The sequence below is a fragment of the Eschrichtius robustus genome, chromosome 15 (assembly GCF_028021215.1).
Source record: "Eschrichtius robustus isolate mEscRob2 chromosome 15, mEscRob2.pri, whole genome shotgun sequence".
Lineage (NCBI taxonomy): Eukaryota > Metazoa > Chordata > Mammalia > Artiodactyla > Eschrichtiidae > Eschrichtius > Eschrichtius robustus.
The window spans coordinates 53854910-53875000 of record NC_090838.1 but is presented as its reverse complement, the minus strand read 5'-3'; the positions used below and the strand labels follow the sequence as shown (position 1 = coordinate 53875000).

The 20091-nt window shown below is 33.7% G+C and overlaps 1 protein-coding gene across 4 annotated transcripts in view; it reads right to left on the bottom strand.

The window, feature by feature from the left end:
• EHBP1 (EH domain binding protein 1) overlaps window positions 1-20091 on the bottom strand; it is a 339544-nt gene that overhangs the window by 81636 nt on the left and 237817 nt on the right. For all 4 annotated transcript variants that reach the window (XM_068564185.1, XM_068564184.1, XM_068564187.1 and 1 more), the window contains exons 13-14: window positions 18124-19026; window positions 11657-11800 (exon numbers count right to left, since the gene is read on the bottom strand). In XM_068564185.1, coding sequence (XP_068420286.1) covers window positions 11657-11800; window positions 18124-19026 — 1047 coding nt within the window. The remainder of the gene's footprint in view (window positions 1-11656; window positions 11801-18123; window positions 19027-20091) is intronic.

Sequence of the window (20091 nt, the reverse complement as noted above, 5' to 3'; positions counted from 1 at the left end):
AAGCATATATCCTTGGGAAAGCCAGAACATGATAAGGAGAACAAAAGAAACATTAAAAAATGAAATGAATAGAGATTTAAACTCTACCCTTGTGCATACTGAGCAATAACAGAATAGGCAATACAAAATACAGCTCTTAGTAATGGTGATATCATTCTGGGATGTTCAACACTGCACTGAACAGCCATATGGAAAATGTCTATGGCCATTAATAGTCGCATAAAAGGAGTGTTCCTGATGCTAAAATACCTAGCCCTAGATTCATGTATTCATGGCAATCTCAAATAAATAAGACTTTTGAGACTAGGGGTTTGTGCCACATAATAGAAAAGATGCTTGAGTTTTTTCCCCCAACAATGCTAGTATTTTGTGTGACTTTGAAGATATGTGAGCAAGCTAACAATATGTTTTCTAAGAAGTCTAGTAGCCATTGTTAGGATAGCAGACTTCAAATCAACTTAAATTTAGACACAATAGATAAACTATTATTTAAATCATAATGAATAAAAACCACTGCTATGTACAGAGGCATTTATGCCGAATACAGAAGCACACTGGCATTCTTCTCCTATAAAAATGCAACTATAAAAAAGATTAGCTATATATTTAAAGTGTCTTACTGGTCTGAAACGGATTACGTACATTAAATCTTCTATCAACTGTGTTGGCGTAAGAAATAAGGAATATATTTTCATCTTTGTGCCCTAGGTGTAGACATTCCAGTTCATACAGAGAATAAAAATCTGTAAATAAGAGAAATTCTTACTCTCTGTTATGAGAGGTTTTAGATTTCTTTTTATAATAACCGATGTTCTTTCAAAATTACAAGTGCAAAGTTACCTACTTCTTCCTAGTAATAGAACTAATAATATATATAATCAGGAAAAATAAAAATTTTAGCTTGACCTTAATTTTAAAGCTTGATTCCTAGAGGCTAGCCATTTAAATGTAACACAGCCGATATTCATAAACATATAAGCATAATCTTACATACAGTTTTACGATGAGACATACTTGGGACACATATATATATGAAAACTATGGGAAAAGTTTCTTTCAGAGATAGATGATATGATGATATTTAGTGTTTTTTACCAATTGGATGGTAACTGCTTCTTTGATTATCTGGAAAAGATCTAGTGATCTTACCTAAATCTGCTACAATTATCAGCACAACAGACTAGTCCCATTTAAATCAATATTTTCCAATTAACATCAAAAGTACAAGGTTGATGTCCCACCCCTTCATATCAACAAAATACCTGTTAAAGGTTTAATTCGCAAAAGAGAGCGCCTTGCATTCTTACCAAATAAGCCCTTTGAATTCACTGCTAACGACCAGTAAAAAAAAAAAAAAAAAGTCACTGTATCTTTTCTTGATTACTGATCTTTGTAGTTAACTAAGGACTGACCAAACTGAAATTCCTTTCCCATATACATAGTTTTCTTTAGAGGATTCAAATATTACTGCAAACCTTTAAAGACAGATATTACAAACCTTTCAGGACTTGCTGCTAACTTGCAGTTTGATCCTGCTAAGTGAGGGTGGACTCCTATGCCAATTAATTGTAATGGGTCACTCACTATGTTTGCAGATTAAATATCAGACAAAAAACTTTAAGTCTGGATTATAATAATGTTGTGATTTTTTGGCTGATTTTTCTTTTAAAATATATTCTTGGTATCTAACAACTATGTGCAAACCATATTCTTATGTTACATAATTTATGATTGAAAAAATGAAAAACATATTTATAAATTCACTGTTAAGTGATTAGACTAACTAGATTGAAGAATCATTCCCAATTCTCTTTTTAGACTTTCTATTTATAAAATAGATTTCTTTCTTTCTTAAAAACAGAAAGGTATAATTAAACCTATATAGCATCCTTCTTCTGATAGGTTCAAAGTGCTTCATATCCTAATAGCAATTCCAAGGAGTGTGGGTAGCAGGATTGTTGCCCCTTATTCTTAGAGTGTACTGATCCTAAACTTTAGTATATCAAATGCAAACATGTCTTTCAGCTATCTATTATAATTACATGAGTATAACTAAATGTCATGGTGGGTTTATTAAATGTATTTTTTTAAAAAAGCAACTATATTCTAATGTAAAGTAATAAGCAAAAGAGTCTGAAATAGACTAGCTTCTTAAATTCTATTTATGCATTTCTTGGGGAAAAAGTGTGAGAATTGAGTAATAAAGAAAAATAATAAAAAAGGAAATATTTTCTTGAAAAAAGTTATTACATTTTTCTCAGAGTTTAAGTTTAAATATATTATACAATCAAGGAAGCTCCTTTGGCTATATAATAGCTAGACTGTTGAACCTGTCAAACCCCTGAGTTGTACTTTGAAAAAAATTATTTTAAGTATATGTGGAAAATAATGAACAAAACAAATATCACACCTAAAATTCATATTAGTAAAATGTAACATGAAAATCTCAAAAGGAATAGGAAGCAAAGAAATAGAAATCACAGAGCTCAGAGCAATGAAATCTGTCTCCTATAGAAAACTAATTTCAGAAAACACCTGAAACAGGTTAAACAAATGTTTAAAGGCACAGAGATACAAATGAATAATGTAAACTACTTTCCCTAAAAAAGATCTAAATTCATTATGTACTTGCAGCAAGTTCTGATTAAAACACGCAATGGTAGTCCTGACAAAAATTAAGAAAAAATATAAGGTTTACAGTTATCTGTGTTTGTAAGTTCCGTTTTAAGAGAAATTACAGCTCAAATATTCCCCAAAGATAACTTAAGTAGAGTCTGTACATGAGGATCCACAAGATAATATTACCAAGAGTTGTCTTCAGTGTCTTAGAAATTGTTTCCTAGCCTTCCAGCCTAAAGCTATACTAATTTATATGAGGGAATGTTTGCTTAGAGTGATGTGATTCAAGGCAGAGCTGGGAGCTGAACTCTAATGAGAGGTCCCAGAGTATGGGAAGAGTAGGTATGTGTAAGAATTTGGTGTGTACATACCATAACAAAGGAAGGTATCAAAATGTAGGATTCAAGAATAGGAAGAAAAGGATGATACAGGGAACCTCGAGTCCCAAAGTGGCAAATGTCATCTCTGTAACTGATCTGAGAAAGGGGAACCCTTTAACTTTCTCTGACCAATGATTATCAGTTCTGCTCTAAAGACCCTCAGAGAGTCAGTTTTTTCCCCTGTTTACCAAGAAACTCTTTATAGCAACCCCAATTTTTCATATTTAAGCTCATGTTTTTCTTAGTTGACACTCAGAAGATATGAAAAATAGACTGTCACTATTCCCTCCCTTCACTTATTCATTGAACAAACATTTACTTAATATTAATACTTGGTGCTGGGGATACAAGGTTCTTGTACTTTGAATAGCTCACAGTTGAGGGAGAGAGAGATGTATAATTAGACAATTATATGGGATAAACGTGGCAGTAGTAGTATGTACAATATATTAGAAAAAGATACAGGAATGAGAATTAACTTTGCTGCTAGGAGCCATGACAGAGGTACTCACAGAAGAAGTTATTTTCCTAACAAGGGAAGACAGGCATTTCAGGGAGAACAGCAAATGCTTGATACAGGAACTTTCTAAGCAACTTAGCTGAGTTAGACTGTAGAGTGAAAAATGGGAGAGAGGTGAGAAATGAGGCTAGAAAGGGAAGGGACAGGATTTGCAAGAACTTTATATGAGGCCATTTTGAGTAGTTTGGAACTTATTCTCTTGGGTAAGTGGGAGTTACCAGAAAGAATCTGAGCCTTCATATACTCAAATTACTACTTAAACTATTTCCCAGTTCTCTCTTTATATTTCATAAGCCTGTCTTTCCTTTAAAGTAGACCTTTGCTTTCAATCCTTTAACACTTCTCTGAATCCTCTGTAAGTTCTCTCTCTCAGCCCAGAACTAGATACAAACTAGATACCTCAAAAGGGGTTAACCTGTACAGAGTACACGGACTTTGTCCCATGCAATTATACTTCTATTTAAGAACTCTAACATCAATTATTAAAATAGCTCTACTCATTCTTCCTGGTATTCATCAGAAGGTCCTAGATTAGCTGTATAGGAACGAAGTTTAGAAGGATAAGAGATAGAAATTGCTGAAGAAGTCCTATATCAGCAGTCTCCTAAGAGTAAGTAACTAAGCTCTTCGGTAAACTCTTGAAGATTTAAGGTCAGTGACTCATTTATTCAAGACTTGGGGTCACTCCTGGGTACCAACTTTTTTTTTTTTTTTTCACTCTTGGGAACTCTCAGTTAAACTAAGAACACAAAAAGCCGTGGGTACCTACGGGTATATATATATCTCTCCCTGCCAGCAACTAGACTCTTAGTACCAAAGCATACATTATAAAGGCAAGATAATTTACAATGAATTTAAAAATAAGGGCATGGTAAATTAAGGCTCAAATTAAAGAGCATAAGGAAGTGAAAATAGTAGCAATCAGTTCACTAAATTAGATGCCAGATTTTTTTTTTTTTTCTTAGTTAAACCTGCTTTTTATTTACCAGAAGTCTTTTGATCTCTCCAGAGTGAAAGGGATGCTGACACTGAAGTGGGGATGGCATTAGTCATGGTTCCCTTACCCACTCCACCGTGGACACCAATTAATTTGAATGTCACACAGGAGAAAAAAATTTTCTTTGCCTCCATATCACAAATGGAAAAACAGATTTAGAGAGATTAAATAATTTCTACTTTTAGTATCACTTAACTCATATTCAGTTGCTCCAGAGATGAAATTTGGTATTTTCCCTTTTAATTTTGTCAGCCAAGTTGGCCATACTACTTTTCCAAAATATGGACAGTACTACTAAATAACTCAAACCTGTATGTACAAGAGCTACCAGAAATGATAAAGAAAATGATCAAATTAAGAAAACTACCATATCATTGGAAAAGATATCAACCTGATTATAAAGTTGCATACTAAACTGAAAATCTGAAAAGCAATGGCAAGGTCTAACTTCTTTTGTGAAACGGGAGTTACCTGATATTTTACATTTTCTTTCTTAAATCATCTCAATATTAGCTATAAGGCCCACAGAGTAACTAATGTCAAAACTAGAGCAATAGTCCCAGGATGTACTATTTAGGTCATGGAACTGATGTTCTTCCCAACACATCTATATACGGCTTGACTTATCTGAAAAATGAGCAACAGTAGAATGTGCAAGAGAGTTTTTAAAGTGAGCTTAAACTATAACTGAGAAGAGGCTACAACAATATCTTCCATGCCACACGTTCTTCTTACAATGTGGTGGGGTCTATATCTCTGCTACTTAAACCTGGGTGTAGCTTTCTGTCTCCTCAGGTCAACAGTATGGCAAAAGTGACTTTTAAAGCTAGATCATAAGAATGCATAAGAGAGCTCACTTTACTCTCTTGAGACACTTGCTGTTAGACCCAGCCACCATGCTGTGAGGAAGCCCAAACTAGCCCAAGTAGAGAAACCATATGGAGAGGCCACATGTAGGTGTTCCAACTGACAGCATAGTTCCTAGCCGAAAACCAGCCCCTGAAAACATGCAACAGAAATAAAACATTCCCCCAGTGCCCTATCCTAAGGCCTAATTTATAGAATCTGTAAGCATAATAAAATGGTTATTTTATGCCAATAGGTTTTCAGTGTTTTATAATGTAGCAAAAGATAACCTGAAAGAGGAAGGGTAGGGAAACTATCTTTGGGGCTGTTTGAAGCATAGTTTCATAAGCAGTAGGGTACAACTTTGGGTAAGTGGGAAACAAATGCAATAAAGTAAGCAAATGTCTTCTCAATGTGAACAGAATTGATAGTACTGAATTCGCCATTTATTCCACACCTAAGCACAAATACCATCAACTGTAAAAGTGAACAGTTCTTTCTACATCTCTTCTTAAAACACACACACACACACACACACACCCTTAGAGATACTGAAACACAACATTAGTTTAAATGAAACAGCTTTATGGTCAAGTATGTTTGGGTATGCAAAGAAAACAATCTATTAAAAACATCCTTTTTGGATACCAAAAATTTCCCTAGTTTAAAATATTTATCTAAACACGACATATTTTTAAAACAGAGAGAATAAAGGGAAAAAACTCTGTAAGTCATTTGTTATACTACCCTTAGGGATAAATATTATTAATATTTTGATTATTTTCCTTCCTGGACTTTTCAATGCATATATAAAAACACAGTCTTTCAAAATGGAGTTCGTATGCCATATGCTATTTTATATCTTTCTTTTTGTACAAAATGACACTGTGAACATTTCCCTATGTCCTTTCAATATTCTTTCAAAACATTATTGAATAATTTTCAATAGCTACATAACAAGTATATATATTTGTTGTAATTTATTTGATCATTCCCCTAGTTTGAGTGATTGCCATTCCATAACTTTTGCCATTATAAATAACTATGTGATGAAAACCTGCATATTGATCTTTGTTAGTGGAATTATTGGATAAAATGGAATGAGCATTTCTTGATGAAGTTTACTTGGTTTCCAGAAAGATGTGGCAAGTAACATGCTACCAGCAGTATTATCCAACTCGATGAAACATCACTAACATCATGTTTCTTAAAATCCAAGTTACATATTTTACAGATACAGTAAGATGTCACAGACATAGAATATGCGATGTTTTAGTAGTTAACTTATGATATTGAATTCACAGTAATGTAATTCAGCTAAAAGTTTAAGTTTTGTTTGGGAAATTAGAAGTGCAAGCAAAATTACTGGTGCTTTAAAAAGGGATGACCAATAAAATATTTGTTGAAAGTTTAAAGTAATAAATGAATAAATTGAATGAAAAAACAAACAGCTTTAAAAGTCAGGATACTTGAATTCGAAGCCTAGTTTGCCACTGTTTGCAACCCTAGGCAAATTTAAACACCCTTTCCTAACTCGTTTTCTTAACCTCTACAATGGATACAACAATAATATCTATTCCTACTTCACAAGGATTTCAGAAAAATAAACAAAAAGGAAATAAAACACAGTGCTTTAAAAACATACTCTCGGGGCTTCCCTGGTGGCGCAGTGGTTGAGAATCTGCCTGCCAATACAAGGGACACGGGTTCGATCCCTGGTCTGGGAAGATCCCACATGCCGCAGAGCAACTGGGCCCGTGAGCCACAACTACTGAGCCTGCGCGTCTGGAGCCTGTGCTCCGCAACGGGAGAGGCCGCGACAGTGAGAGGCCCGCGCACCGTGATGAAGAGTGGCCCCCGCTCACCGCAACTGGAGAAAGCCCTCGCACAGAAACGAACACCCAACACAGCCAAAAATAAATAAATAAATAAATACATTTATTAAAAAAAAAAAAACACTGAAAAATAAAAAAACAAAACAAAACAAAAAAAAACATACTCTCTGAAGTCAAATTGTCTAGGTTCAATTCTTGGCTCTGTTACTTATAGGCTGTGTGACCATGTGCAACTCATTAATTTGTATGTCAGTTTTCTCAACTATAAAACAGAGATTATACTTAACTCATATAATTGTTGTGGAGATTAAACAAGAAAATCCACAAGAAAGCACTTTGAATCCTGCTTGATACATGGTAAGTGCTCAATAAACATTAGATGACAATTATTAATATATGTAAATTTTACACATAGGTAAAATAATGGCTTTTTAAGATCTACTTGGCAGACAGATCATTTAAATCTCAGGTGTTCTAAATTTAAAATCAACACACTTGAAAAATATAGAGCTATAAATTTTCCATAATTTTTAGAGCCTGAAAGAACTACGAAACAAAGTTTATCACAAATAAAATATAATATCAACAAAATAACTTTCTTTTTAAAGAGAATATTCTTTCTGTGGCTCTTTACTTAACTGGATCCTTCTCTCCCATCAAGTCTTAGTTCAAATGTCCCCTCCTCAAGTCACTCCTACCTACTCAAATTATCCTCTACTATATCATGTAGTTTTCACAATCTGTACTTAACTTATTTATTCATTATTACCAGTCTCTTCCCACCAAAATGTAAATTCCATGAGAGAAGAGGCTTTGTCTTTTCTTTTTTTTTTTTTTTTTGGATCTTAGTGGAAGCATGGAGTCCTAACCACTGGACCACCAGGGAAGTCCCCGAAGCTTAGTCTTTTCTATCTCTACAAAAATACTAATTTCTGACACTCAATAAATATCTGACTGAACCAACAAATTGATGATATAATAGATGGTTAGGCACTGAAAGAGTTGGTATAAAGACTACAAAATTTCTTCCTCAGAAAGAATGGCCATCTAGATTAGCATTTCTCAAAGATTTTTATCATGACCCACAATTAAAAATACATCTTATATCAAGATCCAGTAAGCACACATACCCATGTAACTAAAACAAGTCTCACACAAAAGTACTATGATGTGTGATAAATTCTGATATTTTCTATTTCAATTAAATATTCTATTCCTTTTCATTGAAAATAAAATTATTGTGGCCCACTACACTGATTTTATATCACATTACTGTGTAAAGACTTGAAGCCTGTATATTGTACAGCACAGGAAATATAGCCAATATTTCACAATAATTTTAAATGGAGCATAGTCTATAAAATATTGAATTACTACGTTGTACACCTGAAATTAATATTATATTGTAAATCAACTATACTTCACTTAAAGAAAAACAAAATAATAATAAAGAAAGAAAAAAAAAGACAAAGTCTGAAAAACAGTGGTCAAGTTCAGAGGTTATTCTCTGAAAGGCATTAAAACAAGTATGCATGGGAAGGAAGAAATAAAACTGCCTTTGTTCATAGATGACATGATTATCTTATGTAGGAAATCTGAAAGAATTGAAGGAAAAAAAAAAAAGAAGCCAAACCTCTCCTGGAACTAATAAGCAATTATAGCAAGGTTGTAAGATACAAGGTTAATATGCAAAAGTCAATTGCTTTCCTATGTACCAGAAATGAACAAGTGGAATTTGAAATTAAAAACATAATCCTACTTACATTTGCACCCCCAAAATGAATGTCTGTGACATAGGACAAAAGCAACAAAATGTAGCAAAGATCATCCTTTCAACAAACGGTGCTGGAACAACTGGACATGCACATGCAAAAAAATAAATGTAGACACAGACCTTACACCTTTCACAAAATTTAACTCAAAATGGATCACAGACCTAAATGTAAAACACAATACTGTAAAACTCCTAGAAGATAACATAGGAGAAAACCTAAATGACCTTGAGTATGGTAATGGTATGGTATCTTTTTAGATATAACACCAAAAGCATGACCCACGAAAGAACTAATGGTTTAACTGGATTTCATTAAAATTTAAAACTTCTGCTCTCTGCTTTCCTGGTGGCGTAATGGTTAAGAATCCGCCTGCCAATGCAGGGAACACGGGTTTGAGCCCTGGTCCGGGAAGATCCCACATGCCGCGGAGCAACTAAGCCCGTGCGCCACAACTACTGAGCCTAACGTTCTACAGCCCACGTGTCACAACTACTGAGCCCGCGCACCTAGAGCCCATGCTCCACAACAAGAGAAGCCACCGCAGTAAGAAGCCCACGCACCGCAACAAAAAGTAGCCTCCACTCGCCGCAACTAGAGAAAGTCTGCGCATGGCAACAAAGACCCACTGCAGCCAAAAATTTTTAAAAAATAATTAATTAATTTAAAAAAAAACTGCAAAAAAAAAAAAACCTTCTGCTCTGTGAAAGACAATGTAGAGAGAATAAGAAGACAAGCCACAGTCAGGGAGAAAATATTTGCAAAGATACATCTGATAAAAGACTGGTATCCAAAAGAAACAAAGAACTCTTTAAACTCAACAGTAAGAAAACAACCCAATTAAAAACTGGGCCAATGATCTTAAGAGACACCTCTCCAAAGAAGATTTACAGATGGCATATAAGTATATAAAAAGATGCTCCATATCATATATTATCAGCAAAATGCAAGTTAAAGCAATGAGACACCACTACACACCTATTAGAATGGCTAAAATCCAGAACACTGACAACACCCAATGCTGGCGAGAATGTAAAACACAAGAATTCTCATTCATTGCTGGTGGGAATGAAAAATGGTACAGCTACTTTGGAAGAGAGTTTGGTGATTTCTTACAAAAGTAAACATACTCCTACTGTAAGGTCCAGCAAACGTGTTCCTTGGTATTTACCCAAAGGAGCTGAAAACTTAAGTCCACATAAAAACCTTCATGTAGATGACTATAGCAGCTTTATTCATGATTGCCAAAACTTGGAAGCAACCAAGATGCATTTCAGTAGGTGAATGGATAAACTGCGGTACCTCCAGACAATGAAATATTGTTCAGCATTAAAAAGAAATGAGATATCAAATCATGAAAAGACATGGAGGAACCTTAAATGCATATTACTAAGTGAAAAGAAGCCATATCAGAAAAGGCAACATACTACGGTTCCAAATATATGACATTCTGGAAAAGGCAAAATTATGAAGACAATAAAATTATCAGGTTCCCAGAAGTTGGGGATGAAGGGAGAGATGAATGGGTGAAACACAAAGAATCCCTAGGGCAGTGAAAATACTCTGTATGATATTATAAAGATGGATACGTGTCATTATACATTTGTCTAAGCTCATAGAATGTACACCAAGAGTGAACCATAATGTAAACTACAGACTTTGGGTAATAATGATGTGTCAATGTAGGTTCACAGTTTTAACAAATGTACCACCACCCTGGCAGGGCATGTTATTAAGAAGGGAGGCTATGCATGTGTGGGTTGAGAGGGTATATGAGAAATCTCTGTACCTTCCCCTCAATTCTCCTGTGAACTTAAAACTGCTCTAAAAAAATAAAATCTTAATTAAAAACAAAAAAGAGCGTGTAGTTTTATGTATATGTAGAATTGGGGATAGGGCAGGGTTGTCATAATTTTCAGATTCATGAAGAGGTTCACGTCCCCCTAAATCTAAAGGCTTCTATTACTATATGTTCATTATTATCTGTGAGGCACTACACAAAAATATGTATAAAAATATGGCTTAACATAGGGATGGCAGTATATGACAGGAAAGAGGATTGACTCTGGAGTCTGATAAATCTTGGGTTCAAATCCTGAATTCATCATTTATCAACTACAACCTTGTACATATTATCTTACCTATCAGCCTCAGTTTTCTTATCTAAAAAGGAGTTTGCATATCTACTTCATGAGGTTAGGTAAAATAAAAATTATGCAAAACATCCATTATAGTGCCTGGAATATACGCTAAGTATTGCGTATTTTCCATAACATCTTATGGAAAAACCCGAATGAACTTTTTGGCCAACCCAATATTTCAATAAATTGTAGGCATCATTATTATATTCTAATGTATCGAACAAAATTAACTTCCATTGACAAAATACAATCCTAAACAAAGTACAACTAAATTACAAAGTGTAAATTAACAAAAGACAGATTATTCATGTATATGTGGAAATTATATTCCAGGATCCTACTTTTTCTAACAGCTAATACTGCTGTGTAGGAATAATTACAACCTGCTCCTCCAAGTATGGATTTATCAGTTCAACGAAAGTACCAAGTACCCACAGTATACAGTCTGTGGAAAAATAATTTATCAAAAATATAAATAAGTTACTCTTATTTACACCCCCAGGATTACAATGAACAATGTATGTTTTTTTAACCAATGTTCCTCACATCACTTAGCTGCCTGTTGCAGAGCAGTGTGGCTGCGTTGGTATTCTGCTTATTCCCTGCCTTCAAAGCTGCATCTCTTCTTGCTTGCTCAAGCAGAACTCTTGCTCTTTCTTTGAGCTCTTCTTGTCTGGATAACATTCGATGCTTAAAAACAAAGATACAGAATTAGAAGCCAAAACAAACAAACAAAAAACCAAAAAACCCATGTAATCCATTTTTGTAAACGAATCAATAGTTATACAATCCGTCAAAATAATAGCGGTCAGGAATGAGATTGTAGTTTTATGAGATGACCTATAGAAAATATTAATGTTGACTACAAACTGTGGAATGAATACATATATCTTGACTAAAAGGAACTATACCTTTACTGGCTAAAACTGGGTTAAATTTAATTACATTTTCATTAGAACACAGTCTCATAAGGTATAAGGTCCATACACATATTATATAAATTCTTCAAATTTGCTAATCACAGTATAATCTGGCAAAGACATTTTTTCAAGTTCGCAGTTTTATTTTTATAGTTGTATAGAATTGATAACAAGGTGTCTTCCAAATTTGCATTTTGAAAGATTTTAATTATCTGTGGCAACAACTCTCTAAATTCTTGACAATTTAACGTTTATAGAAAATTCAAAGCTATCATATTTTATTTAAAGAAAAATAATACTGTTTTTCTCTATGGCTCACTTTCCTTACAACAATTAAACATCAGAATTGGAACAGTATTTTCTTGGATTAATTTGTAATCTTACAACATATTTTTGGAGAAAAACAGGTAGAACATCAATGGAAATCAGCTCTTAAATGGTGGCATTAATCCAAAGCACAAATATTCATAGTGTGTATAGTTCAAATTCCTTTTCTCTACTAAAGTCGCCAACTTCTGACTTTAGATGTCTATGACTATGACTTTGATACTTAATTTCTTTTCATTCCTTTTCTTTGCATAGTTTTGGTTCAGTCATAATTATCATTCATGGTCAAGGAAGAGGTAATAAACAGCAACCTATTACTTTATTTGGTAATAATGTAAAACTTTAAAAATTTAGTACATCATTTTTGGGTCTCTTTGTGACCTTTATATTTTGATACAGCAAATTTTAAACTTTTTTCTGTAATTTTAAGCAAAGATTTTTCTTGAAGTGTACAATTCAGTGATTTTTGTTTTAGTATATTCACAAGTTTGTGAACCATCAACACTAATTCCAGAACATTTTCATCACCCAAGGTTTTAAGAGGATTAAACAAAAATTCTTAACTTAATAGATACAATTGAAATGTATAAGCGATAATGAAAGATTTTTAGCTCATACTGATAGGATATAATAGAACAGAGTTCATAACTGCATTTGAACTGGTTACAAATCAACGTATTCTCAAAAAACAGACAAAATTAATTAAATGAACACTGAATTGGCAGTCAAGACTGTTAATCCTTCTTCCACTAATAATAAGCAATGCAACATTGAACAGGTCACTTAAAACCATTACATGATATTTAAGAACTCTGAAGTCAGACAGATCTAGTTCCATTACTTGAGTAACTTGTGAGCAAGCTACTCAATCTCTTTAAGCCTCAGTTTCCTTATTTATAATATGGGGATAAAAATAGATCAACTCTCATAAAGATATTGTAAAGATTAAGTGAAAGAGAGTAATGTAGTGAGCACCTGATAAATGTTAACTATTAATATATTTTTAAAAATCTCTCAATTTCCTCATCTTTTAAATGAAGGGAGATCACCTTTAAAATCCCACTCACTGGGAAGCAGCTGCGTAGCACAGGGAGATCAGCTTGGTGCTTTGTGACCACCTAGAGAGGTGGGGTAGGGAGGGTGGGAGGGAGATGCAAGAGGGAGGAGATATGGGGATATATGTATATGTATAGCTGATTCACTTTGTTATAAAGCAGAAACTAACACACCATTGTAAAGCAATTATACTCCAATAAAGATGTTAAAAAAAAAAAATCCCACTCACTGTAAACTTTTCAAATACTTAGAGTAGATCATCTTAAAAGTTCCCAATAGCTCTAAATTCTGTGATTATACAGTCCTTTAGGGATTCCAATTAGCTAAACAGACAGTGAAAAACTGCTTTGGTCTTAAGAGCACAAAAACACAAAATTTTTTTCTGATTAAAATGCAATTCATATTCATCATAGAAATTTTAGAAAATATATAAAAGTAAAAAGAAGAAAAATAAAAGCATCACCCTCCTTGATTTCAAACTATATCACCATTACAAAGCTATAACATATATGCCAGTATGATACTGGCATAAAAACAGACACATAGATCAATGGAACAGAACAGAGAGCCCAGAAACAAACCCATACATATATGGTCAATTAATTTACAACAAAGGAGTAAAAAAATATACAATGGGGAAATGGTGTTGGGCAAACTGGATAGCCACATGCAATGTAATATTATCTACCTACAAAAAAGGATTAAATCTTGCCACTTGTGACAACATAGATGGATCCTGAGGGCATTATGCTAAAAGAAATGAGTCAGAGAAAGGTAAATACCCTATGATCTCACTTATATGTGGACTCTAAAAAACAACCCCCACCCCCAAAAAAAATCCCTGAAACCAAGCTCACAGATACAGAGAACAGATTGGTGTTTGCTGGAGGCTGGGGGTGGGCTAAATGGGTAAAGGGGTCAAAATAAGTATGTCATGGGAATAACATACAACATGGTAAATACAGTTAATAACACTGTATTGTATATTTGAAGGTTGCTAAGAGAGTAGATCTCCAAAGTTCTTATCGCAAGGAAAATAAAAACTTTTGCAACTATGTATGGTAACTGATATTAACTTGGCTTATTGTGGTGAACATTTTGCAATAGATACAAATGTTGAATCATTATGTTGTACACCTGAAAATAATACAATACGTGAATTACAACTCAATTTTTAAAAAAGAAATATTTTTAAAAAATTAGCAATCCCGGCACCCAGGGATAATCATTGTGGAATCATGCTTTTTTCCACTTAATAGTCTAAATATTATGAGCATTTTCTCACATCCTTAAATATTTCTTTGAAAACATGATTTTAAACTGCCTACCTAGCATTCTATTAATATGAACATATCATACTTTAACTTGTCTTATATTATTGGATATTTAGGCTGTTTATAATTTTTTACTATCATAAATAATGCTTTTGTGAACATCTTTATATGTAAATTCTTGTATACAGTTCTGATTATCTCCTTAGGAAAAATTCCTGGAGAATCTAATGAGGTAAACATTGTTAAGGGACTTAATGTAATTGTTGATTATTTTACACCTGGGCTATAATTATTTTTAGTGCTGTTATGGCCAAAACCAAAGAGATATTGTGAGCATAAAGTTCAGGGGCACAGAATTTGAAGTCAGACAAGGTTGGTTTTGAATTCAAACTTCTAACATTTATTATATGACCTTAAGGCAACTCTGTAGATCTTGGTTCTCCCATATATATATAATAGGCACCAACCACTCACCTCATGGGTTGTAAAGTCTGAGATATGTGTAAGATATATAATGGTTATCACATGTATCAGCCACTCAAATGGGCAACATTATGACTTGTTAAGTCTATACAGTCACATTAAATTATCAAATTTCCTCTAATCAAATGCTATTAATTATTAGACTCACTATGATTTTATGAGTTTCTAAGAAAGAACACTGTCAGTTAAACTCTAACATATTATTATAAGTAACATCTTGATTTCAGAGAAGTTAAAATGTAAAAAATGTCTTAGAATCAATAAAATACAGTATACAAAAGAAAAACAGATTTTTAACTGTCTAAAATTTAGCTACAATAAAAAACTTATCAAGTATTAACACCTATACTACAATTTTCGGTACCAGGCAATGAACACTTTTGCCAAAAATTTTTAAAATTCACCCTAAGCAAAATTCTAACCCGTAAACCAATTGCCAACAAATAAACATATATGGAGTTGTAAATAGATGCTGCTTCTATCATCCTGTGGATTTACTGTACATCACTTAAATCACTTGAACAGAATCACAGCACGACAGAGTTTTAGAGCTTAAAGGGCTCTCAGAGATTATTTCATTTAACATACTTAGAAAGTAAGATTTAAAGAATTTAAATGGCTAGTTAACATGTCACACTGGTAATTACTGGAGCCAAGATGAGAATCCAGGTTTACTGAGTCCTAGTTCAGAGCATTTTTAATTTTTAAACACTAATCAATTTCCAGATTTAACTAAACACTTTTACCTTAAAAATCTGGTTTATGAGAAAAATCTGTATTGATATTCAAATTTAGGCATACCAAATTCTGCAAATGTCAGTCACTATATGTTTAATGATTATCTACTCTGTAGGGACACTATGATACTCTGAAAGTTTAGGTACTTAGAACATTTGATTTGAGATTTCTGATTAGGAGAACAGGGGCTTGCTTTGTTAGCTATTATATTTCTTTGATTCTAAGATGCACATTTTAATACCTCTGAAAACAAAATTGATGACATTTTATATCTCTGTCATACAGGTGGTAGTTAAGACATAGTCATCAGTACCTACATATGCACGTGCTTGATAATTCTGGTGGCACGACTATAATTCCTTGATGTTTCATTTAACAACCCCTTGAGTACTATTTGAGAATGCAACAGAACTTCAGGTTATTGTCTGAGAATCTTTTGTTAGGACCTACCAGAAAGGTTAAGAAAGTGCTATTGGGACTTCCCTGGTGGCGCAATGGTTAAGAATCCGCCTGTCAATGCAGGGGACACGGGTTCAAGTCCTGGTCCAGGAAGATCCCACATGCCGCGGTGCAACTAAGCCATGCACCACAACTACTGAGCCTGTGAGCCACAACTACTGAGCCCACGTGTCACAACTACTGAAGCCCGCGTGCCTAGAGCCCGTGCTCTGCAATGAGAAGCCACCGCAATGAGAAGCCCATGCACCACAATGAAGAGTAGCCCCGCTCGCCACAACTAGAGAAAGCCCGCGTGCAGCAACAAAAACCCAACACAGCCAAAAATAATTAAAAATAAAAATAACAGAAAGTGCCATTATCAGTGAGTATTACTGAGAAGAAAATCCGAGAGACAATTGTGAAGAAATGCTGTAATTCAGAGGTTCTTAACCTTTCTGGTCTCAGAATCCCTTTATATGCTTAAAAATTGAGGATCCCCAAAAGCTTTAGCTTATGTGGGCTACATCTATAGATATTTGTCATTTTGGAAATTAAATGGAAAAAAATTTTAATATATTTACTTATTCATTCCTTTAAAATAGCTATAATAAACCCATTAGATGTTAACATATTCTAATAAAAATAACTACACTAAAAAACAAAACTGAGAACGGCATTATTTTACATTTTTTGCAAATCAATCTTTAATATCTGCCTTAATCGAAGGCAGTTAGATACTCATATCTACTTCTGTATTCAGTCTCTTGAGATATCACAAACCATGTAGCCTCCAGAAAACACTGTTGTACACTTGTGACAGAATGAAAGTGCAAAAGGTAAATCAAGTTCTAGTATTATTATGAAAATAGTTTCAACTTTGGGGGCTCTCTGAAAGAGTCTTGGAGAGCCTGAGAGGTCCCCAGATCATACTTTGAGAAGCACTGTTGTAACATCAGGCTTTTGATGGCACAGAGGACAATACTATGTGGAAAAACAGGAACACCGACAACTCTATATCACAAAGTGATTCATAAGAGTTAGAGTCTAAATTCTAATTCTAAATTGATTATACCTTAACCAATTTATTTTGCTAAAAAAATTCCTTTTTATGTATACATAAGAGCATTATATGATTAAAAAATCCATGCCTAAATAAGTCTAAAAGAACTCTTTCACTAGGTATAAAATAAAAATTCTATGTGATAAGAAAACCATGTATCATAATTTATTGGCAGTGTTTTTCATTCTTTGTGGTACATAAAATGATGGTATATCTTATCACTGATGGCGCCATAGATTCAATTAAACCCATGCCATATTCCCCACATGGGGAGAAATTTCAACGTTACTGGGATTTTTAACCACAAATAATGATGGGACTAAAATTACCAATTGCAAGGCAACTAAAATATTTGAAGAAAATGCTGTAAATGGGAAATATTTTAATTTGGCATTATACATTTCCAGAATGATATGCTTACAAAATGGAATACTGAAATAGCTTTGACTTATTCTGTAAAATATTTTTATAGGTTAATAACATTTTGGTTTGAGAAGTTGACATTCTTTATTCTTCAATCTTGAAATTGGGATTTATTTATAGGCTTAAAATATTATAAACTTTAAATGAAGAGCAGGTATATTTCAGATTTTTCTAAAATGGGAAATTATACTTCACCTTTAATCATTTGTAAAGTATTCTATGAATACAAAAAGAAACAACAAAAAAGAATAACTATTTACTACATATATGTATTCATCATTCTAACTCACTTACCTGGACTGTTTTTGCAGAATGATTTGCATGATTTAAGGTGGTTCTATCAGCATCTGAATCAGACTCTGTCTGCCTCAGGGAAGTACGTTTTTTCTTGGCAAGGTCTGCATCTCTATTGTACGAATATCCAAGTTTAGAAGTGGGAGATAAACTTGGTTTTTTGACAGGTGATTCAGGATCTGATCTGCATTCTAAGGGTCTGGAATTCTCTAATTTTTCTTGCTCCAAGTTACTACTGATGTCTAGATCCTGAAGCTTTTGCTCATCGGTCTCCTCACAAATAAAGGGTGGAGATACATCCTTCTTCTTATCACTATTGTATAAGTCACTTAATTCTAAAGTCTCAGTTTTCAAAAGTCTCTTCTTGCCTAACAAAACTTGTGCGTGGTTTGAATCTGTACTGTAACATATTCCAGGGTCATCGGATCCTGAAGTCCTTCCAGAGCTCTGCTGGGACTTTTGGGGTTCTGTGTCACTTTTAGTCCTGCGACAGTAAGGGGAGGCTGTGCTTGGACTGAGATGATCATCAGGAGTCTGGTGTTCACTTTCTGACTCTCCAACCCCACTATCATTTACAAATACAGAGTCGTCCTGGGATAAGAAGTCTACTGCTCCGCTGGTAGGCTGCTGCAGTTGAGGCTCCCGTTTCAGATCACTAAGCTCTGCATAGAATTTTTCCTGATCAACAGAACTATTTGTATCTGTTTCATAGTTTCCAACTTTATATGTGCTTTTACTGCTGTTTTCTTCTATTTGAACAACATTTAATTCTTGCCCACTGAAATGTGCCCTAATTTGATAGAGATAGGTCATAACAGTCAGTTTGTCAGGAATTGCTAATAAAACCATATCAGAAGGTTCCAATAACCGGGAAATTCCTATGCTGGCAAATCCATCATATGCCTTCAGAGGAAAGAAAAACAGAAGATATATTGAAGAGTTCAGACAATCCATACATTTTAATTTTTTTAAAGAAACTTAAAACATCATCACATTTTAAAAACAGCAAAAACAGCAAAATAACAGATGTTAACTAGACTTACTGTGGTGAGCATTTCACAATGTATACAAATATCAAATCATGTTGTACACTTGAGACTGAGGTACTGTTATATGGCAATTACACTTCAAAAAAGAGTTAAAAATAAAACACAATTCAGTTACCATTTTAAAAAAACAAGCAAAATTCTAATGGCTTTTTGTTGCTGTTGGAGGGTACATTATGTTACTGACATTATGCCACTGACATTATGTCACATGAACAGAACAACATTCCAAGCTGGAAATTTGTAAAAGTTTGGTAGATCCAAGAGTAAAACATTTTTATTAGTTAATAACAATTGAAATGTTCTTCTCCAATAAAGAAAACAAGCGAAAATGAGAGTTAAAACAAACAAAAAAACTTAGAATTGACTTTTGTGATAAAGAACTAGGGTATAAAGAAATAATAATTCATCTGGAGCTTTATTATTCCTATCAACCCCTCTTTTCAGTGGTCATGTAATTGCAGTGATTTGTGAAGATAAAGTACAGGTAGATATCCCAAAAGAACTAACTCCTAGATTGCCTGGTATAAAATATAAGTAAGTGCTACTTAAGTCTAGAAACAAAGAAACATTTTTAAAACGCCCAATTAAGATTGATTTTCATAATGAGAAGAGTGACTTCATTTTCACTTCAACCATTTTGGAAAGAAGGAAATGTTTTGAGTAGTACAACCTAGTTTAGAATGTGAGGCTGCATTGTATTACTTTTGTTAGCCTTTAAATGACTGTGGCACATCAGGTTTTTCTAGTTTTGAAGAATCAAAGCTGTTTCTCAATTTACAATTAATTATTACTACCCTGAACTAACCCTTGAAAACAGCATTGTGTTGCTAGGAAGCATTAAAAATATGGCTAAACATTTAGATATATTCTTGGAAAAACTAAGGACCCTCTAGTTATATTCTTGCTTTGGGATATAAAA